Source organism: Ranitomeya variabilis, chromosome 7, assembly GCF_051348905.1.
Source record: "Ranitomeya variabilis isolate aRanVar5 chromosome 7, aRanVar5.hap1, whole genome shotgun sequence".
Classification (NCBI taxonomy): domain Eukaryota; kingdom Metazoa; phylum Chordata; class Amphibia; order Anura; family Dendrobatidae; genus Ranitomeya; species Ranitomeya variabilis.
The window spans coordinates 191,798,646-191,822,144 of NC_135238.1; the positions used below are offsets into that span (position 1 = coordinate 191,798,646).

The following is a 23,499-nucleotide window of genomic DNA, read 5'->3' on the forward strand; positions in this document are numbered from 1 at the left end:
CGTGTCCTGTGATGGGCACGGAAACTGGCAGGAGAACACCACCGAGTAATGTATGAATGAATCGGCTGATGTGGATAAGAATGCTGCATTGACATCAGGGGACCACACACAGCAGGAATGAAAGTCAGTACTTCAGATTACAAGAATAGATTGAAGGCTATATATGTCTCATATCTTTTTTTATTGTTCATTTGTTTTCTAAAAGCAGTTAAGCAAATTTCTAAGTAGTTTTAATTTAAAAAAAAACAACAACTTTAGGCTATTTTGCTGTTGCAGAGTGTGAGTGTTGCTCCCTCTTTTCAGTGTTAGAGATAACAGCAGGGAGGAGGTTGTGCACAGATCTCCACAATATGAACAGGACAGAGAAGCATGTACAGTCTCAGGGATGGAAGCGAAAGCAGACTGTAGAAAAGGAGAAAACATATGAATAGGAGACAGGTGCAGTATAGAAGCTGTGCTGATTAATGAAAACAAGTGAAGAAAGTAGCATCCTGGATACACACAGACCTCACATCAAGTCTATATTATTTGGAGAGACACTCCCACAAGAGAAAAATACACAACTTGTATCAGGCTGTAAACTGTAAATTTTGAATGATGAAAATCTCTGTCTGATAATGAATTATGGAATGAAGATTGCAGCCTGAAAATTGAACATATAGTTTATTCGAAACTAAATAGTGATCATTCGTTAAGATGTGCAGAGTGTTTGGTACCCTTAGTAGGGACTATTTTGGCTTATGTCTTGCAAGGGCAATTATAAGATTAGACATTGGCTTAAAGGATCCCCCAGGATATGGTACTAGATATTGAATATGAATTAATGTATACAATGCAAATAAAATTTGTACCGAATTTCAAATGAAATTTGCATGTTTTGGTAAACTCAAGCATTTTGCGATTTGTTTAGAACAAATCATCAAAAAAATTGCCCCAAACATTTTACACATTGCAGAAGACTGTTTCAGCTACAGATGGCTCACCTGATCTCAAATGTGACCACATGGACTTTCCAAGAATGCCTTGCAGCCATCACTTTACATGGTTTAGTACAGCTGTTCAGTAGGGACTATCATAGCCTGTAAAAGCCGAGGGAGGGAATTCAGCAACGTTCTAGTGTGATTTACAATAGTGAGAGTGCGTCAGAGCTCACAATTCAGCAATAGAGATAGGAAAAGAAAGCCCTAAAGCATTAGAGAAATACTTCCAACTGCAGCAGGGAAGCAGGTGAGTGTACAGTAGTAGTCTGTGAATAGTATATATGGAAAATTGAAATGATAGGGGAAGAGAGAGATAGGAGAGGTGCCATCAGCAGTGCCAGAGTTTATGTAATTGAGCAGTGATATTGTGTAGATGGCATCTATCTTGCTGCATATGAATTACAATTATCTTTTCTTCTTCATTCTTAATGCGCCAAAAAGTAAGAAGCCAGCAAAATAGTGTTTATAGAAAAAAAAAATCTGAAATCAGTGTCAGTCAAGCAACTGTATTGATTTTTTGCATTTCTCATTCAATTGTTTTTGTGAGGGAGGGTAATAATCGTCATTTAAAAATACAAAATAAAATTCCTCAAAATCCAAACATTTAAAGGGAACCTGTCACCCCCAAAATGGAAGATGAGCTAAGTCCACCGGCATCAGGGGCTTATCTACAGCATTCTGTAAAGAGGTTATATTATACTCACCCAGGGGCGGTCCTGCTGCAGTCCGATCCGATGGGCGTCGCGGTCCGGGGCCTCCCATCTTCTTACAATGACGTCCTTTTCTTGTCTTCACGATGCGGCTCCGGCGCAGTGCGCAGCCGCCGGGTCTCTCTGACCTTTCCCTGCGCACTGCAGTACTTTGCTCTGCCCTCAACAGGACACACAAAGTACGCCTGCGCCGGAGCCGCAGTGTGAAGACAAGAAAAGGATATCATCCTTTGAAGATGGGAGGCCCCGGACAGGACTGTGACGCCCATCGGACCGGACCGCAGCGGGAACGTCCCTGGGTGAGTATAATCTAACCTCTTTTTCTCATCTTTCAGGTTACATTGGGGGCTTATCTACAGCATTACAGAATGCTGTAGATAAGCCCCTGATGCCGGTGGGCTTAGCTCATTTTCCAATTTGGGGGTGACAGGTTCCCTTTAACTGTGACTGTTAATATCACAAGTTGTGCATGTTGCAAACAATTTTGTTTTGCGCATGTGTTTTCCTTGTCAAATTTTACATCTGCACACACCACACTCATACAGAGTCCTACTGCCAGTTCTTAGGATGTGTACCTAACTACCAATTCTTGTTTTAGCACTTTTGTGATGATGGTTAAATTTTGTTAAAAAAAGAAAAGAAAAAAAATGTAGATATTTGACTTTGTATGTCTGTTTTTGCACACCTGTTTTAATAATAAAATTTGACAACCATGCACTTCATACCTGTACTGTGGCTGCTGCCAAGTTTTGCTTTCTCTAGATGTATCACCCTACCTAACATTTCTTATTCTGTCCTTTTTGAATAATCAAGTTTATAAAATTAGCAGAAGTTAATTATAATGTTGTATAGAATTTAGGGGAAAAGAAAAAGTGGCAATGGACAAGATGGTGTAAGAGAAAGAAAAAACATACCATGGGTAAAACTTTGGGAGCCACTAGCAGCAAAAGAAGCATCGTTGCCACTGGGATTTGGATGTTTCGCCCCCAGCAGTTCGCCCCCGGATGGAATTCCCATCCGTCATCAATCCACATGTTACAAAAATACTGTACAGAGTGCTGCACTTTGGTGACATTTTAAATCAACTGTTTCCATCGGGGAACCGCTAGACTGCACTCTGTAACCCAAGGAGCTGCTGCTGCGACTGCTAAGTATCATCCTGGGGGCCAAATGCTGGGGACGAACTGCTGGGGGTGAAACATCCTATAACCGTTGCCACCACTGGCACCAAATGTCTCGTCAGTAGTTGAATAGCTGCTGCTCTCTCACTTCCTCCAGATGTATGTGATTTGCCCGAGAGTGAAGCGGCCACTGATTAGCCACAGGGATTGAGTGACATAACAATGTCATGCAATCCCCGGGAGCCCGTGTTGAGATGGTTGGAATGGTGCCTCCACCAAAGGTGAATAAAGGAATTATTTTACAAAGGGGAACTTAGGCATTGAGAAGGGGTTGTCTGAGTAGTGGGCAATCCGTTTAATCACAAGTGAGGTAATGTAAAACAGAACATGATTGAGGGCTAATTATTATGTTTGCTTTTCCCCCCTTCAGCTCTATGTCTTAAATATGTATCACTTAATCATAAAGGATAATATTTAGTAACAGCCTGTATTTGCTACCTTCTTTTTTTCAGATTAAGATGTTTGGTGAAGCAGCTTGAGAAAGGAGATATTAATGTGTCTGACCTGAAGAATAATATTGAATATGCAGCATCAGTATTGGAAGCCGTTTACATCGATGAGACCAGGTATGTAGATCTAACGTTAATATCCTGATTTTTGATCAGATTTAGCTCATGGTGGGCTAAAGCTAAATAGGCTTCATCTATCAAAACTGAAGATGGCAGCAGTACCAGCAAATCAGATCTAAGGTTTCTTGGGCCAACCAGAAAAAAATATTTTTAGGACCCATACTCTATTTATAAAAAAAAATCGACTACTATCCTTTTATGTGCCTCGAAAACCTTAGTGAACATATATCGATAATCCCTATAGACTCCAAACTCCGCTCCCAATGGGGCCATATTGCAAACATTTATTGTTGCGTAATTTAATTTACAATCATGTATACTTTCTATATTTATGTAGACATTGCTCAAAATTTTTAGTAGGCCCAATGGCTTTTCGCTTTTCTCCTAGAAGTCCTGATAGAACATTATATAAGGTCTTTGCATGTATCCATTGAATGCCAATAAGTGAATAGAGAATGAATGAATGTAGTATAAAGCCGGAGAATAGACAGGTCCACAGTAATAATCCGTTTAAGCTTTTATTCCATTAAAATACAAATTCTACGACCACTGGGGCAGACAGACTTACAATGGCTTTCTCCTCACAAGAATGGACCGGTAACTTCTCTTAGCCACCTCACTTCTATCAAAGCCTGAAGAAGTTTAAAGAAGCTCGTAAAGATGAAGCATGTGCACAGCAAGTCGTTTTGACATTGCTGTGAAAACGTTCATTGCTTTTTAGAAAAATATTTCGAATTGAGAGTCCTCAGTGGTTGATACCTTTTAATGGCTAACTGAAAAGATGGTAACAAATTGCAGCTTTCGAGTATTTTTTAGGTGTGTACCGGATGGAATCTACCTGAAATAGACTTCGGCCCCGATTCATCATTTCATTTGCACTTGTTTTTTTTTGTCTAGTTTTGTGTATGTTGTGCCTTTTTTGTGTTTTTTTATTTGAGCCTTTTTTAAAGTTTATTTTATATGTGCTGGGTTTTTTCTTTGTTTTTTCTGCTTTGTGTTAGAAGTTGAGTTCCTGCTGCTGCACAGGGGGAATCTTGAACCGTGTCTGCTGTGGTCTCCCATTCTGCATCAGCCGCAGTGGAGGCTGCTCAGCGGAGATGTTGGTCCCAGTGTCTCACTGAGTCTGATACTGTGCATAGGGTTACTGCTGTCTCTCCAGGCTCTGCTATTGTACCCTGCACTGATCTACGGCGAGCAGGCTTTTCTGGGACTAAGTCCTGCTTTGCACACACTGAGCATGCCCAGGGTAAGATCTCTCAGTGGAGATCAAGGGTCACATGCTCAGGTACTGCAGCAACTTCCATTGGTCCTCCAGGAAGGTCCTGTACCTGATCAAGTTCTGTGGCAGCCTTCCACTGGCCCTTCTTCGAAGGTGCTGTAGGTGCTGCAGCTATATAAGGTTCTCATGACCGCATGGCCATGCGCTAGTGTCAAATATGTACGAGCTCAGCGCCAGTGTGGTCGTGTGTGTGGTCAGGGACCCGGCTGAAATAAGCCCCTAGAATGCTGGCACCTCCGGTGAGGAGTTTTGTGTCTGCAGTCAGGGACCCGGCTGAAATAAGCCCCTAGAATGCTGGCACCTCCGGTGAGGAGTTTATGTGTGAATTCAGGGCTGGCTAATAGCCGATTGAATTCCGGCTCCACCGGAGAGGAGCTGCGTGTTGGTTGGACTGCATGACCACTGTCGGCTCTACACAATAGCTGTGTCCCCTGTGAGCTAAACAGGGCACAGGGTTTTCTTTATTATGGGCTCTGTGAAGTAACAGAGTTCGTTTATTCTAATTTGCTCCGCCGCCTTACTTAGCAGCAGGTTCTCTCCTGCACGTTGGATCCGGGTTGCTAACGCACCTATTCCATCTAATAAATATATTCGGTGCGTTCCGCCAACCCTAACACTTTGTGACTGGAGTTCAGCTGTTCCAGATGTTTTGGCCTGATTGATCAATTGCATATTTTTAAAAAGTTGCAACATTTGGAGCAATTTCACTCCAGTCCTGCCCCGGTGTATTTTTGAGTACACCAGTATTTTCAGCAAATTTTTTGCATCAAATTGCGAGTTTTGGTGCACCAAAAGTTGTAAAAGCAGTTCAAGACAGGTAAAAATCCCCTTTTTTTATTAATTCTGCTCTAAATATATGAATCACATGCTCCATAATTCATGGGAATGTTGTGTGAGCGTCTCCGTATCTTTTTATTTTACCATCACCAAAGTGCACCATCGAATCGTAGCCAAAATCTTGAATTTGCACTTTGAACTCGTGTATTTGCTTTGAAAATTCATATCAGAATGGCTGCATAATGGCTGTGTAAACATTTAACTCAGTTTCCGCCCACTCAGGCTGATTGACAGCTCCTCAATAGACTTCCTCCCTGCTGCAGTTGCAGTCCCATTCTTCTCAGTACAAGCTGCAGCTGTCAGTTTGGGTAGGTGGAGATTGTTTATTCTTGGACTCATGAGACTTTTTATCCAATTGGCGCACCAAATATAAAATCTGCAAAGTTGCTTTTAATATTTGTCCCTGCGTTTCACTAAAATGCACTTAAATAATAAAGATCATTATACTTACATAATAATACTAGGAAGCCTACCAAAAATATATATTTTTTTACACTTTGACATGGATACATTTAAAACATTCTTTTCCTACAGATGACTGGTTTTTGGCAGATTTTGTGACTTTTTCATAATTTTTTTTATAATTGTAATTTTCTTATGTTCTTTTTATATCAAATATGTAGGAAACTATTGGATACTGAGGATGAGCTCTCTGATATCCACACGGACGCCGTGCCATTGGAAGTACGAGACTGGTTGGCATCCACTTTCACGAGAAAAATGGGAATGAGAAGAAGGCGCCCAGAAGAAAAACCAAAATTTCGTAGTATTGTGCATGCAGTCCAAGCGGGTATATTTGTGGAAAGGTAATCCAAATTTGTGTTGGTGGCATGTAGACAGGTCCTATTCACTGTTCCCATGTAATCCAAATTTGTGTTGGTGGCATGTAGACAGGTCCTATTCACTGTTCCCATGTAATCCAAATTTGTGTTGGTGGCATGAAGACAGGTCCTATTCACTGTTCTTATGAGTATGATTAGCATGATATTGATTTTCCAATTAAAATAAATGGTTGCTGGTAGTTTGCATAAACTTTTTTCGCTGGATAGTCCAAGGACAGTGATATTTACCAGCTTCATATGCAATAAATACAACCACAATCAGGTGATGGTTCTACAGATAGGATAACAGGAATTGCATCTAAATCTTTTTTATCAAGTGTTCTTTAACTGATTTTCCAAGACTTAATTATTGATGAATAGAGATGAGAGAACCTGAACTGAAAAGGTTAGAGTCCAGTGCTAAACACCGAACACTGACTTCTCCCGAAAGTCCATTGCAATGTTTGGAATTTCGGCAAAAGAGAGAAAGAGAATTTTCCAGCTAAAAAGTTTGGGTCCTCATTGTCTTCAATGTGATTCAGGTTCTGTTTCAAGTTTGGGCAAAGTTTTGGTACCAGAACCAAACTTTGGAATAAAGTTCAGGTATGGTAGAGAACCCAAACTTCCAGGGGTCCTCTCATCCCTTTGATGACCTACGCTTAGAATGGGTCATCAATATAAGATCGGTGAGGGCCTGAAACCCAGAAATCCCATGATCAGCTGTTTGCAGCTACTACTGTGGTGAGAAATACCGAGTGTACAAACCCAAATAGCAAAGCTCCTATTGAAGTCAATGGGAGCTGAGCTGCTGGACAGATTACAGGAGCTTAGATGACCTAGCTTTGTACACTTTGTTCATGCACCCACCGGGGGATCTTCTTACAGCTGATTGTCGGGGTGCCAAGTGTCAGACCCCTACATATCTGATATTAATGGCTGATCCTAAGGTTAGTTCATCAATATATAATTTCTGAAAATCCAATTAAACTCCACAATCCGCCAACAAATAATCTGGAATAACAGGGCTCCTTTTTCTTGAAAATACAATGATTAATTTTTGCAATCACGAAACATCATCTCCCTTCCTGACCCCTCCATGTTTCTCTCCCTGTCCAGATGTTATACCTAAGAAGCGGGTAAGAGGAGACCCTTGTATTTATACCATTAAGGCTCGTGCACATGACTGTAAAGAAAAAAGATGAGTGCAATCTGTCATTTGATGGATAGCACTTGTCCCCATGTAATTCTATGGGGCTGTGCACGTGTCTAGTTTTTTTCCTTGGACTGAGTTGCATCCAATTTTCAGTCCTTGGAAAAAATCTGACCACATTCGGATGATATCTGAGTGCAGTCGAATTTCATTGTCCTCATCCTAGAAAATGAGATCACACTCTGATCCAACTCTGATCAGAGTGTAATTAGCATAATTGGCCCGATTTTCTCTTGGAAGAAAGGAGAACGCTCTTGTGGCTCTAGTCTTAAGGCTGGGTTCACATTGTGTTACTGCAGTCCGTTCAACGCATGCGTTAAACGGACTGCGTTAACACAAGTGCCGAAAAAGATCGAGTTATGCGATAGCGCTAGCACAGATGTTCTATCTGCGCTAGCGGTGATGGACCCGGAAACGCTGCTGCCCGCGTCCGAGGGTCCATCACAGAATGACGGCACATCTCTAGCGCATGCCCATTATGGCATGTGTTGGCGATGCGCCCGATAATAGGGGTTAATGGCAGCGTTAACTTACTGCCATAACGCAATGTGAACCCAGCCTAAGGGTAATTCAGCCTCCAGATTTACAAGGAACTGGGGTGGAAGCCGCTTTATGATGAACGTCTTCAAGAGAGTTGAACGGTTCCCAGTCCATTGTCCTCTAACTCCTATAAATGTCTGTTTGGTCAGATTCCATAAGTAGCTCAACAATTACAACTTTTTATCTGTCTGTAGGATGTATAGGCGATCCTCCAATATGGCCGGGCTCACCTACCCATCTGCTGTCATCACATGTTTAAAGGTAATTAAATATGTTAATGGTGTTGATTTATGGGATGCCCTATTTTGTGAACTTAAATCTGCAAATCTGCACAATGTGGGCTTATCCCTGAGATCTCTTATCATATTCATTGCGTTGCCGGTGTTTTAAATGAGAAATGTAACAAATATTACTTTGTTTTGCTGTCTTTTACCCACAGGAGGTGGATCAGTGGTCATTTAATGTATTTTCTTTGAATGAGGCTAGTGGAGAACATGCACTAAAATTCATGGTCTATGAATTGTTTACCAGATATGACCTTATCAATCGCTTTAAGGTACGATCACTCATCCTGTGCTGCAGTAGTCATTTCTATTCACCGTAGCTTATAATAACACAATCAGGTTGTCACTCATCTTTCCTACAGCTCTAAGCAAAATAGACAAATTTGTCTAATTTTGAACCAATATTGGAACAGGAAATGTATCACTGCATGACTGGGCAAATTTGTATTCAGGAGTTTGAGTGACAACCTCTGTGGGTGATGTAAGGAATTTTAACAACTTACGTAAATGACAAACTTGTATTTAGTCCCGTGTTTTTGATCTTGGGAGGGACATTTTTTTCTGGCCTCATGCATGTTATCGGTGGTTTGAGAGATCTCCTTTAACCCCTTCACAACCTTGGGATTTTCCATTTTTCCGTGTTTGTTTTTCGCTCCCCTCCTTCCCAAAGCCATAGCTTTCTTATTTTTCCGTCAATATGGCCATGTGAGGGCTTATTTTTTGTGAAACAAGTTGTACTTTTGAACGATATCATTGGTTTTAGCATGTTGTTTACTAGAAAATGGGAACAAAATTCCAAGTGTGGTGAAATTGCAAAAAAAGTGCAATCCTACACTGTTTTTTGTTTGGCTTTTTTGCTAGGTTCACTAAATGCTAAAACTGACCTGCATTTATGATTCTCCAGGTCATTACGAGTTCATAGACACCAAACATGTCTAGGTACTCTTTTATCTAAGTGGTGAAAAAAAATTCCAAACTTTGCTAAAAAATTATTTTTTTAAAAAATGCGCAATTTTCCGATACCCGTAGCATCTCCATTTTTCATGGGGGCCTATTTTTTGCGTGCCGAGCTGATGTTTTTAATGATACCATTTTGGTGCAGATACGTTCTTTTGTCCGCCCGTTATTGCATTTTAATGCAATATCGCGGCGACCAAAAAATGTTATTCTGGCGTTTCAAATTTTTTTCTCGCTACGCCGTTTAGCGATCAGGTTAATCCTTTTTTTATTGATAGATCGGGCAATTCTGAACGCGGCGATACCAACTATGTGTAGGTTTGAGGTTTTTTTTAATTTATTTCGAATGGGGCGAAAAGGGGGGTGATTTAAACTTTTATTTTTTTTTATTTTTTTCACATTTTTTTTTTACCTTTTTTTTACTTTTGCCATGCTTCAATAGCCTCCATGGGAGGCTAGAAGCTGGCACAACGAGATCGACTCTGCTACATAGCAGCGATCATCAGGTAGCTTAATAACAGGTTTGCTATGAGCGCCGACCACAGGGTAACCACCGAATGGACCTCTATGGTTACCATTCTGATGCATCGCTGACCCCTGATCATGTGACGGGGGTCAGCGATGCGCTCATTTCAGGCCGGATGACCGGAAGCACCGGTTAAATTCCGCTGTCAGCGTTTGACAGCAGCATTTAACTAGTTAATAGCGGCGGGTGAATCGCGATTTCACCCGCCGCTATTGCGGGCACATGTCAGCTGTACAAAACAGCTGACATGTCCCGGCTTTGATGCGGGCTCGCCACCGGAGCCCTGCATCAAAGAGGGGGATCTGACCTTGGACGTACTATCCCGTCCGAGGTCAGAAAAGGGTTAAGCAACTGTTGTGGAACACTGGCTACTGAATAGACAGCTCTAAATTATTTTGCAACAATGGCACAAAAGCTTAAAGGGGTTGTCTGGTCTAAATTAATAAGTCTGCGGTTACTCTCTGCATGACTGCAGATTTATGATCCCCCCCCCCCAGCACATGCATTGTGCGCTGTGAGGATTGGTAGACTTCTGAGTCTGGAACGGTGGTGATGTATGCGTTATGCACACTCCCAGGCAGAACCCGGTCTTGTGGGTGCAGCCTTGTGCCAAACACTTGTATTGAGCAAGGCCGCTCCCTGTCTAGTGACGTGGATGTCCAGTGGGAAAGTCCTTCTTGTAGCCTTGGGTGTCTACGGTAGTGAGTGCGACCTTGTTCAATGCAAGTGAATGTAGCGAGGTGGCGCTCGCAAGGCGGGTTCTTCTAAGGAGTATGCACAAAACACATACATCACCGCCAGTCCCGGCTCAGAAAGCGGCGATTTCTCATAGTCCACAATGCCCATACATTGCTCTTGCACAGGGGTCCTCTTCTGTCTTTTTCCATGGCAAATAACATATAACAAGACACCACATGGATTAACTTCAAGTTCACACATACAGTCATGGCACCATTGAACTTGTTCCAGAAAATGAAATTTCTCTCTCTCAAAATTATTGCAATTACTCATTTTTTATACACATGTTTATTTCCTTTGTGTGTATTGGTACATCACAAAAAACTGAGGAAAAACGGTAAATTGGACATCATTTCACACTAAACCCAAAAATGGGTCGGACAAAATTGTTGGCCCCTTTCCAAAATTGTGGGTAAACAACTTTGTTTCAAGCATGTGATGCTCGTTCAATTTCACTTGTGGCAAGTAACAGGTTTGGGCAACATGAACATCACACCTGAAACAAGATAAAAAGGTTTGCATTGTTTGTCTGTGTGTGCCACACTAAGCATGGAGAACAGAAAGAGAAGAGAACTGTCTGAGGCCCTGACAACCAAAATTGTTGAAAACTATCAGCAATTTCAAGGTTAGAAGTCCAGAGATCTTGATGTTCCTTTGCCAACGGTACACAACATAATCAAGAAGTTAGATCACAAGAAATTAAAGAATTGGAGCACTCACCCGATCTTTACTACATCACTTGACATCACTTTAAAGTACATAACTTTAATCCACAATTAGGATGACATTAAGAAGTTTTTTTAAGTGTGGTGTGCAGGTAACAAGGGAGCTTAGCAGTTGAAAGAGCCTGACAGACTATGGCCATTTCGCGCAGATTAAGGATGTTTTTCATGTCATCCTAATTGTGGATTAAAGTTATACATCACTAAGGATCAGGTGAATGCTCCAATTCTTTCATTTCTTGTGATTTAATTATAATTATTCTACGCGAATGTACCGCCCAGAAAAGATCCTGAGAAGGTTTATGAGGTGTTGGTTCAACAGACACATGTAAGCTGCAGTAATTGGTTCCTAGCCCATGTATATGAACATTTAATAATCAAGAACTTTACAACCCAGGGCACTGTAGCTAATCTCCCTGGATGTGCATGGCAGAGAAAAATTGATGAAAGATTGCAGCACAGGATAGTTTAGATCAGTATTTCCCAAACTCCAGTCCTCACGGACCCCACGGGTCATGTTTTCAGGATTTCCATAGTGTTGCACAGGTGAGACAATTCCTGATGCCTTGATGATACTTCCACTACTTGTGCAATACTAAGGAAATCCTGAAAACATGACCTGTGGGGTCCGTGAGGACTGGAGTTTGGGAAACACTGGTTTAGAAGGTGAATAAGCAGCTATAATCAAGTTCTAAAGAAATTCAAGCTGTCCTGCAGGCTCAGGGTGCATTGGTGTCTGCGCAAACTATCCATCGACATAGAAGACCCAGGAGGACCCCACTGCTGACACAGTGATATAAAAAAGATAGACTGCAGTTTGCCAAGATGGACATGACTAAGTCAAAATACTTCTGGGAAAGCATCTTGTGGACAGATAAGACCAAGATAGAGCTTTTTGGTAAAGCACATTATTCTGAACTGCATCGAAAACAGAATGAGTCCTACAAAGAAAAGAACACAATACCTACAGACAAATATGGTGGAGGTTCTAACATATTTGTCAACGTTTTTTATATAATTGTTATCTCATTGTAATAATAAGCATAAAATACAGGCACTAAATATATCCAGCATGACAGCTTATTCAGTAATGAAGAATTACCAAAAAATCAATAGGAGACGGATGTGTAGTACCCTGTGGTGGCCACTACAAGTAGATGGAGCAACTTGGCCCCTGAAGTGGCCAGCAATGTGTCCAGATCTAAATCCCATTGAACACCTGTGGAGAGATTTTAACATTGCTGTTGGGACAAGGCGCCTTCAAATATGAGAGGCCTGGAGCAGTTTGCAAAAGAAGCGTGGTCCAAAATTCCAACCGAGAGATGTAAGACGCTGGTTGATGGTTATAGGAAATGATTGATTGCAGTTATTTATTCCAAAGGGCGCACGACCAAATAAGTTAAGGGTGCCAACAATTTTCTCCTGGCCATTTCTGGGGTTTTACGTGAAATTATGTAAAAGTGTGTCTTTTTTTTCTCCTCTGTGTGTATTAGAAAAACACAAAAAACACAAAGGAAATAAATGTGTATCACAAAACATGTGTAATTGCAATAGTTTTCTGGGAGAAATACTTCATTTTCTGGAACAAATTCAAGGGTGCCAGCACTTTCGGCCAGGACTGTGCACTGATCCGTCAGTTCATTTTATTTCAGTTCTTGTAGATTGTGAGCCTCGCGGGCAGGGTCCTCTCTCCTCCAGTACCAGTTGTGACTTGTATTGTTCAAGATTATTGTACTTGTTTTTATTATGTATACCCCTCCTCACATGTAAAGCACCATGGAATAAATGGCGTTATAATAAATAATAATAATAACTCTAAATTGAGGTGTAATGTGCAAACTGGATTTCTTTTGCATCTGTGGGAAAGCCTCGTTATAACCTCAGAGGCACCCAGAAATCGTGTGGACCTATAGATGGCACCACATTATGGACCAGTAACATAGGCAGATGATGAGGCCGCACTGGCTATTTTCTCTTCTTGTAAGGATTGCATTAGCCCCATCACATTGACCGGTATGATGAAGCTGCTTTTGATGTGACTTTTCTAATCTCTTCTAGATCCCTGTTGCTTGTCTCGTAGCATTTGTGGAAGCTCTGGAAGGTGGTTACAGCAAATACAAAAATCCCTACCACAACCTGATTCATGCAGCTGACGTTACCCAAACTGTGCACTACATAATGCTTCATACGGGTATCATGGTGAGCAATTTAATTATAGCTTGTTAAATGGGTTTTTTGGTCTAGGAAGAAAACACTGCAGTAATTCTATGTGACTGCAGGCTGCCAGATCGTGACAGTGCGCAATGTGCACATTATCACCATTACCCCGTATTCTCTGTGCGGTTCGGCAGCCACTTGACCACATGTGTATGCAATAGAAGAGAATTGGGACAAGCTGGCATGTGATTACAACCATGCAAATTGCACAGATGTGACCGCCCATTTGCACGGGGGGAATACATAGCGCACTGTCACAATTCACAAAAAGTGACCGCAGACTTTTCTTCTTAGACTGGAAAAACCCTTTAAGCAAGATTGGAATATTTACCGTATATACGTGAAAAGGCAAATGTGTTATTCAAAACCTTGAGTTAATTAACAGAGGGTTTTATTAGTGACGTTCAATGAGATAAGTCATATGAAGCCAGTTTCACTCATCCAATATACACAGATTATGCTCAGATCGCAAAACTCCACCAGACCTTGTAGGCTATATGTGGTCAGGAGACCCCGCGGGTGGGTGGGGTATTGTGGTCTGAGAACAGTTTGTGTTTTATGGATGCATGAAGTGTTTACCCTCATGTAAAGAGCAAGCGTATTCACACAGAGGAAGGAAAAATCTGCCCTACGCATAGGAATCAGTGTATATGTGTATTGTATGTTATCATAACTATATCTAATTATATTAAAAATTATTACAGAGGGCGTCTGCCGGCACTATTGGTTAGAGGGGTAGTCTGCTGGAAATATGAGGGGTAATCTACTGGTTATGTAGGCATCTTGATGGCATTGCAATTGGGGGTCTTCTAGCTATCCTCCTGTATGGTTGCAATAGGTATTATGATAGCACAGTATGGCAGCATGTGTTTCTGTGTGCTGTATGGAGCATTAGGTATTATGTTAGCACAGTATGGCAGCGTGTGTTTCTGTGTGCTGTATGGAGCATTAGGTATTATGTTAGCACAGTATGGCAGCGTGTGTTTCTGTGTGCTGTATGGAGCATTAGGTATTATGTTAGCACAGTATGGCAGCGTGTGTTTCTGTGTGCTGTATGGAGCATTAGGTATTATGTTAGCACAGTATGGCAGCGTGTGTTTCTGTGTGCTGTATGGAGCATTAGGTATTATGTTAGCACAGTATGGCAGCGTGTGTTTCTGTGTGCTGTATGGAGCATTAGGTATTATGTTAGCACAGTATGGCAGCGTGTGTTTCTGTGTGCTGTATGGAAGCATTTGGTATTATGTTAGCACAGTATGGCAGCATGTGTTTCTGTGTGCTGTATGGAGCATTAGGTATTATATTAGCACAGTATGGCAGCGTGTGTTTCTGTGTGCTGTATGGAGCATTAGGTATTATGTTAGCACAGTATGGCAGCGTGTGTTTCTGTGTGCTGTATGGAGCATTAGGTATTATGTTAGCACAGTATGGCAGCGTGTGTTTCTGTGTGCTGTATGGAAGTATTAGGTATTATGATAGCACAGTATGGCAGCGTGTGTTTCTGTGTGCTGTATGGAGCATTAGGTATTATGTTAGCACAGTATGGCAGCGTGTGTTTCTGTGTGCTGTATGGAGCATTAGGTATTATGATAGCACAGTATGGCAGCGTGTGTTTCTGTGTGCTGTATGGAAGTATTAGGTATTATGTTAGCACAGTATGGCAGCGTGTGTTTCTGTGTGCTGTATGGAGCATTAGGTATTATGTTAGCACAGTATGGCAGCATGTGTTTCTGTGTGCTGTATGGAAGTATTAGGTATTATGTTAGCACAGTATGGCAGCGTGTGTTTCTGTGTGCTGTATGGAGCATTAGGTATTATGTTAGCACAGTATGGCAGCATGTGTTTCTGTGTGTTGTATGGAGCATTAGGTATTATGTTAGCACAGTATGGCAGCGTGTGTTTCTGTGTGCTGTATGGAAGTATTAGGTATTATGTTAGCACAGTATGGCAGCGTGTGTTTCTGTGTGCTGTATGGAGCATTAGGTATTATGTTAGCACAGTATGGCAGCATGTGTTTCTGTGTGCTGTATGGAAGCATTAGGCATTATGAGAGCACAGTATGGCAGCGTGTGTTTCTGTGTGCTGTATGGAAGCATTAGGTATTATGTTAGCACAGTATGGCAGCATGTGTTTCTGTGTGCTGTATGGAGCATTAGGTATTATGTTAGCACAGTATGGCAGCGTGTGTTTCTGTGTGCTGTATGGAAGCATTTGGTATTATGTTAGCACAGTATGGCAGCATGTGTTTCTGTGTGCTGTATGGAGCATTAGGTATTATGTTAGCACAGTATGGCAGCATGTGTTTCTGTGTGCTGTATGAAGCATTAGGTATTATGTTAGCACAGTATGGCAGCGTGTGTTTCTGTGTGCTGTATGGAGCATTAGGTATTATGTTAGCACAGTATGGCAGCGTGTGTTTCTGTGTGCTGTATGGAAGCATTAGGTATTATGAGAGCACAGTATGGCAGCGTGTGTTTCTGTGTGCTGTATGGAGCATTAGGTATTATGTTAGCACAGTATGGCAGCATGTGTTTCTGTGTGCTGTATGGAGCATTAGGTATTACGGTATGTTAGCACAGTATGGCAGCGTGTGTTTCTGTGTGCTGTATGGGGTATTAGGTATTATGTTAGCACAGTATGGCAGCGTGTGTTTCTGTGTGCTGTATGGAGCATTAGGTATTATGTTAGCACAGTATGGCAGCATGTGTTTCTGTGTGCTGTATGGAGCATTAGGTATTATGTTAGCACAGTATGGCAGCGTGTGTTTCTGTGTGCTGTATGGAGCATTAGGTATTATGTTAGCACAGTATGGCAGCGTGTGTTTCTGTGTGCTGTATGGAGCATTAGGTATTATGTTAGCACAGTATGGCAGCGTGTGTTTCTGTGTGCTGTATGGAGCATTAGGTATTATGTTAGCACAGTATGGCAGCATGTGTTTCTGTGTGCTGTATGGAAGTATTAGGTATTATGTTAGCACAGTATGGCAGCGTGTGTTTCTGTGTGCTGTATGGAGCATTAGGTATTATGTTAGCACAGTATGGCAGCATGTGTTTCTGTGTGTTGTATGGAGCATTAGGTATTATGTTAGCACAGTATGGCAGCATGTGTTTCTGTGTGCTGTATGGAGCATTAGGTATTATGTTAGCACAGTATGGCAGCGTGTGTTTCTGTGTGCTGTATGGAGCATTAGGTATTATGTTAGCACAGTATGGCAGCATGTGTTTCTGTGTGCTGTATGGAAGCATTAGGCATTATGAGAGCACAGTATGGCAGCGTGTGTTTCTGTGTGCTGTATGGAAGCATTAGGTATTATGTTAGCACAGTATGGCAGCATGTGTTTCTGTGTGCTGTATGGAGCATTATGTGTTGTGAATTCGCTTTTTGCTCCCTCTAGTGGTTACTAGTTTTTTGACTCTGGTTTTTCTGTCATTCCTTTTATCCGCACCTGGGTCGTTAGTTAGGGGTGTTGCTATATAAGCTCCCTGGACCTTCAGTTCAATGCCTGGCAACGTAGTTATCAGAGCTAGTCTGCTGTGCTCTTGTCTACTGATCCTGGTTCCAGTTATATCAGCTAAGTCTGCCTTTTTGCTTTTTGCTATTTGTTTTGGTTTTGTATTTTTGTCCAGCTTGTTCCAAATCTATATCCTGATCTTTGCTGGAAGCTCTTAGGGGGCTGGTGTTCTCCCCCCGGACCGTTAGACGGTTCGGGGGTTCTTGAATTTCCAGTGTGGATTTTGATAGGGTTTTTGTTGACCATATAAGTTACCTTTCTTTATTCTGCTATCAGTAAGCGGGCCTCTCTGTGCTAAACCTGGTTCATTTCTGTGTTTGTCATTTCCTCTTACCTCACCGTTATTATTTGTGGGGGGCTTCTATCCAGCTTTGGGGTCCCCTTCTCTGGAGGCAAGAAAGGTCTTTGTTTTTCCTCTACTAGGGGTAGTTAGATTCTCCGGCTGGAGCGTGTCATCTAGAATCATCGTAGGAATGATCCCCGGCTACTTCTAGTGTTGGCGTTAGGAGTAGATATATGGTCAACCCAGTTACCACTGCCCTATGAGCTGGTTTTTTGTATTCTGCAGACTTCCACGTTCCTCTGAGACCCTCGCCATTGGGGTCATAACAGTTTGCCAGGCCAGTATTAAATGTTTAATGCATTGCAGAAGAGGGATTATAAGAAAGAAGATTCTGAGTTTTTTTTTTTTTTTTTTTTTTTTCCTTCTTCCCCTTTACCTCAGAGTGGCTATGCTTGCTGCAGACATGAATGTCCAGACCTTGATTACAAGTGTGGATCAGCTGGCTACTCGTGTGCAGGGCATACAAGACTATGTTATCAGAAATCCTAGGTCAGAACCTAAAATACCGATTCCTGAACTGTTTTCCGGAGACAGGTTTAAGTTTAGGAATTTCGTGAATAATTGTAAATTGTTTTTGTCCCTGAGACCCTGTTCATCTGGAGACTTTGCTCAGCAAGTAAAAATTATTATTTCGTTCTTACGGGGCGACCCTCAGGATTGGGCTTTTTCGCTGGCGCCAGGAGATCCGGCATTGGCTGATCTTGATGCGTTTTTTCTGGCGCTCGGTTTACTTTATGAGGAACCCAATCTTGAGATTCAGGCAGAAAAGGCCTTGCTGGCTATGTCTCAGGGACAGGACGAGGCTGAAGTGTATTGTCAAAAATTTCGGAAATGGTCCGTGCTGACACATTGGAACGAGTGTGCTCTGGCCGCTAATTTTAGAAATGGCCTTTCTGAAGCCATTAAGAATGTTATGGTGGGTTTTCCCATTCCCACAGGTCTGAATGATACTATGGCACTGGCTATTCAAATTGACCGGCGGTTGCGGGAGCGCAAAACCGCAAATTCCCTCATGGTGTTGTCTGAACAGACACCTAATTCGGTGCAATGTGATAGAAAAACCGCAAATTCCCTCATGGTGTTGTCTGAACAGACACCTGATTTAATGCAATGTGATAGAATCCTGACTAGAAATGAGCGGAAAATTCATAGACGCCGGAATGGCTTGTGCTACTACTGTGGTGATTCTACACATGTTATCTCAGCATGCTCTAAACGTATAGCTAAGGTTGTTAGTCCTGTCACCGTTGGTAATTTGCAACCTAAATTTATTCTGTCTGTAACTTTGATTTGCTCACTGTCGTCTTATCCTGTCATGGCGTTTGTAGATTCAGGTGCTGCCCTGAGTCTTATGGATCTGTCATTTGCTAAGCGCTGTGGTTTTACTCTTGAACCATTGGAAAATCCTATTCCTCTTAGGGGTATTGATGCTACACCATTGGCAGCAAATAAACCGCAGTATTGGACACAGGTTACCATATGCATGACTCCTGAACACCGCGAGGTGATACGTTTCCTGGTTTTACATAAAATGCATGATTTGGTTGTTTTAGGGCTGCCATGGTTACAGACCCATAATCCAGCCCTGGACTGGAAGGCTATGTCAGTCTCAAGTTGGGGCTGTCGTGGTATTCATGGGGATTCCCTGCCTGTGTCTATTGCTTCTTCTACGCCTTCGGAAGTTCCTGAGTATTTGTCTGATTATCAGGATGTCTTCAGTGAGTCTGAGTCCAGTGCACTGCCTCCTCATAGGGACTGTGACTGTGCTATAGATTTGATCCCTGGCAGTAAATTTCCTAAGGGAAGACTGTTTAATCTGTCGGTACCCGAACATACCGCTATGCGTTCATATATCAAGGAGTCTCTGGAGAAAGGACATATTCGTCCGTCTTCTTCCCCTCTTGGTGCGGGATTCTTTTTTGTGGCAAAAAAGGACGGATCTTTGAGGCCTTGTATTGATTATCGGCTTTTAAATAAGATCACTGTCAAATTTCAGTATCCTTTACCGCTGTTGTCTGACTTGTTTGCCCGGATTAAGGGTGCCAAGTGGTTCACCAAGATAGACCTTCGTGGTGCGTACAACCTTGTGCGCATTAAGCAAGGTGATGAATGGAAAACCGCATTCAATACGCCCGAAGGTCATTTTGAGTACTTGGTGATGCCTTTTGGGCTCTCCAATGGGCCTTCAGTTTTTCAGTCCTTTATGCATGACATCTTCCGGAAGTATCTGGATAAATTTTTGATTGTTTATCTGGATGATATTTTGGTTTTTTCTGATAATTGGGATTCACATGTGGAGCAGGTCAGGTTGGTCTTTAAAATTTTGCGTGAAAATTCTTTGTTTGTCAAGGGCTCAAAGTGTCTCTTTGGTGTACAGAAGGTTCCCTTTTTGGGGTTCATTTTTTCCCCTTCTGCTGTGGAGATGGACCCAGTCAAGGTCCGAGCCATTCTTGATTGGACTCAGCCCTCGTCAGTTAAGAGTCTTCAGAAATTCTTGGGTTTCGCTAACTTCTACCGTCGTTTTATCGCTAATTTTTCTAGCATTGTGAAACCTTTGACGGATATGACCAAGAAGGGCTCCGATGTAGCCAACTGGGCTCCTGCTGCCGTGGAGGCTTTCCAGGAGTTGAAACGCCGGTTTACTTCGGCGCCTGTTTTGTGCCAGCCCGATGTCTCACTTCCCTTTCAGGTTGAGGTGGATGCTTCAGAGATTGGAGCGGGGGCCGTTTTGTCGCAGAGAGGCCCTGGTTGCTCTGTTATGAAACCTTGTGCCTTTTTCTCTAGGAAGTTTTCGCCTGCCGAGCGAAATTATGATGTGGGCAATCGGGAGTTGTTGGCCATGAAATGGGCATTTGAGGAGTGGCGTCATTGGCTCGAGGGTGCTAAGCATCGTGTGGTGGTCTTGACTGATCACAAAAATCTGATGTATCTCGAGTCTGCTAAACGCCTTAATCCGAGACAGGCCCGCTGGTCATTGTTTTTCTCCCGCTTTGATTTTGTTGTCTCGTATTTACCAGGTTCAAAGAATGTGAAGGCCGATGCTCTTTCTAGGAGCTTTGTGCCTGATGCTCCTGAAGTCGCTGATCCTGTTGGTATTCTTAAAGATGGAGTTATCTTGTCAGCTATTTCTCCGGATCTGCGACGTGTGTTGCAGAGATTTCAGGCGGATAGGCCTGAGTCTTGTCCACCTGACAGACTGTTTGTCCCGGATAAGTGGACCAGCAGAGTCATTTCCGAGGTTCATTCCTCGGTGTTGGCAGGTCACCCGGGAATTTTTGGCACCAGAGATCTGGTGGCCAGGTCCTTTTGGTGGCCTTCTTTGTCAAGGGATGTGCGGTCATTTGTGCAGTCCTGTGGGACTTGTGCTCGAGCTAAGCCTTGCTGTTCTCGTGCCAGCGGTTTGCTCTTGCCCTTGCCTGTCCCGAAGAGACCTTGGACACATATCTCCATGGATTTCATTTCTGATCTTCCGCTATCTCAGGGCATGTCCGTTATCTGGGTGATATGTGATCGCTTCTCCAAGATGGTCCATTTGGTTCCTTTGCCTAAGCTGCCTTCCTCTTCCGATCTGGTTCCTGTGTTTTTCCAGAACGTGGTTCGTTTGCACGGCATCCCTGAGAATATTGTGTCAGACAGAGGATCCCAGTTCGTTTCCAGGTTCTGGCGATCCTTTTGTAGTAGGATGGGCATTGATTTGTCGTTTTCGTCTGCTTTCCATCCTCAGACTAATGGACAGACGGAGCGAACCAATCAGACTTTGGAGGCTTATTTGAGGTGTTTTGTCTCTGCTGATCAGGACGATTGGGTGACATTCTTGCCGTTGGCTGAGTTTGCCCTTAATAATCGGGCTAGTTCCGCCACCTTGGTTTCGCCTTTTTTCTGCAACTCTGGTTTCCATCCTCGCTTTTCTTCAGGTCATGTGGAGCCTTCTGACTGTCCTGGGGTGGATTCTGTGGTGGATAGGTTGCAGCGGATCTGGAATCATGTGGTGGACAACTTGAAGTTGTCACAGGAGAGGGCTCAGCGCTTTGCCAACCGCCGCCGCGGTGTGGGTCCCCGACTACGCGTTGGGGATTTGGTATGGCTTTCTTCCCGCTTTGTTCCTATGAAGGTCTCCTCTCCCAAATTTAAACCTCGTTTTATTGGGCCTTACAAGATATTGGAAATCCTTAATCCTGTATCTTTTCGTCTGGATCTTCCTGTGTCGTTTGCTATTCACAATGTATTTCATAGGTCCTTGTTGCGGCGGTACATTGTGCCTGTAGTTCCTTCTGCTGAGCCTCCTGCTCCGGTGTTGGTTGAGGGCGAGTTGGAGTACGTGGTGGAGAAGATCTTGGATTCTCGCCTCTCCAGGCGGAGGCTTCAGTACCTGGTCAAGTGGAAGGGCTATGGTCAGGAGGATAATTCCTGGGTGGTCGCCTCTGATGTTCATGCGGCCGATTTAGTTCGTGCCTTTCATGCCGCTCATCCTGATCGCCCGGGTGGTCGTGGTGAGGGTTCGGTGACCCCTCACTAAGGGGGGGGTACTGTTGTGAATTCGCTTTTTGCTCCCTCTAGTGGTTACTAGTTTTTTGACTCTGGTTTTTCTGTCATTCCTTTTATCCGCACCTGGGTCGTTAGTTAGGGGTGTTGCTATATAAGCTCCCTGGACCTCAGTTCAATGCCTGGCAACGTAGTTATCAGAGCTAGTCTGCTGTGCTCTTGTCTACTGATCCTGGTTCCAGTTATATCAGCTAAGTCTGCCTTTTTGCTTTTTGCTATTTGTTTTGGTTTTGTATTTTTGTCCAGCTTGTTCCAAATCTATATCCTGATCTTTGCTGGAAGCTCTTAGGGGGCTGGTGTTCTCCCCCCGGACCGTTAGACGGTTCGGGGGTTCTTGAATTTCCAGTGTGGATTTTGATAGGGTTTTTGTTGACCATATAAGTTACCTTTCTTTATTCTGCTATCAGTAAGCGGGCCTCTCTGTGCTAAACCTGGTTCATTTCTGTGTTTGTCATTTCCTCTTACCTCACCGTTATTATTTGTGGGGGGCTTCTATCCAGCTTTGGGGTCCCCTTCTCTGGAGGCAAGAAAGGTCTTTGTTTTTCCTCTACTAGGGGTAGTTAGATTCTCCGGCTGGAGCGTGTCATCTAGAATCATCGTAGGAATGATCCCCGGCTACTTCTAGTGTTGGCGTTAGGAGTAGATATATGGTCAACCCAGTTACCACTGCCCTATGAGCTGGTTTTTTGTATTCTGCAGACTTCCACGTTCCTCTGAGACCCTCGCCATTGGGGTCATAACAATTATGTATTATGTTAGCACAGTATGGCAGCATGTGTTTCTGTGTGCTGTATGGAGCATTAGGTATTATGTTAGCACAGTATGGCAGCGTGTGTTTCTGTGTGCTGTATGGAAGCATTTGGTATTATGTTAGCACAGTATGGCAGCATGTGTTTCTGTGTGCTGTATGGAGCATTAGGTATTATGTTAGCACAGTATGGCAGCATGTGTTTCTGTGTGCTGTATGAAGCATTAGGTATTATGTTAGCACAGTATGGCAGCGTGTGTTTCTGTGTGCTGTATGGAGCATTAGGTATTATGTTAGCACAGTATGGCAGCGTGTGTTTCTGTGTGCTGTATGGAAGCATTAGGTATTATGAGAGCACAGTATGGCAGCGTGTGTTTCTGTGTGCTGTATGGAGCATTAGGTATTATGTTAGCACAGTATGGCAGCATGTGTTTCTGTGTGCTGTATGGAGCATTAGGTATTACGGTATGTTAGCACAGTATGGCAGCGTGTGTTTCTGTGTGCTGTATGGGGTATTAGGTATTATGTTAGCACAGTATGGCAGCGTGTGTTTCTGTGTGCTGTATGGAGCATTAGGTATTATGTTAGCACAGTATGGCAGCATGTGTTTCTGTGTGCTGTATGGAGCATTAGGTATTATGTTAGCACAGTATGGCAGCGTGTGTTTCTGTGTGCTGTATGGAGCATTAGGTATTATGTTAGCACAGTATGGCAGCGTGTGTTTCTGTGTGCTGTATGGAAGTATTAGGTATTATGTTAGCACAGTATGGCAGCGTGTGTTTCT

The 23,499-nt window shown here is 42.9% G+C and overlaps 1 protein-coding gene across 2 annotated transcripts in view; it reads left to right on the plus strand.

Annotated features, from left to right (window-relative positions):
• PDE1A (phosphodiesterase 1A) overlaps nucleotides 1-23,499 on the plus strand; it is a 336,062-nt gene that overhangs the window by 261,428 nt on the left and 51,135 nt on the right. For both annotated transcript variants that reach the window (XM_077272585.1, XM_077272586.1), the window contains exons 2-6: nucleotides 3,324-3,437; nucleotides 6,180-6,362; nucleotides 8,322-8,388; nucleotides 8,567-8,683; nucleotides 13,413-13,553. In XM_077272585.1, the coding sequence (XP_077128700.1) occupies nucleotides 3,324-3,437; nucleotides 6,180-6,362; nucleotides 8,322-8,388; nucleotides 8,567-8,683; nucleotides 13,413-13,553 (622 nt within the window). The remainder of the gene's footprint in view (nucleotides 1-3,323; nucleotides 3,438-6,179; nucleotides 6,363-8,321; nucleotides 8,389-8,566; nucleotides 8,684-13,412; nucleotides 13,554-23,499) is intronic.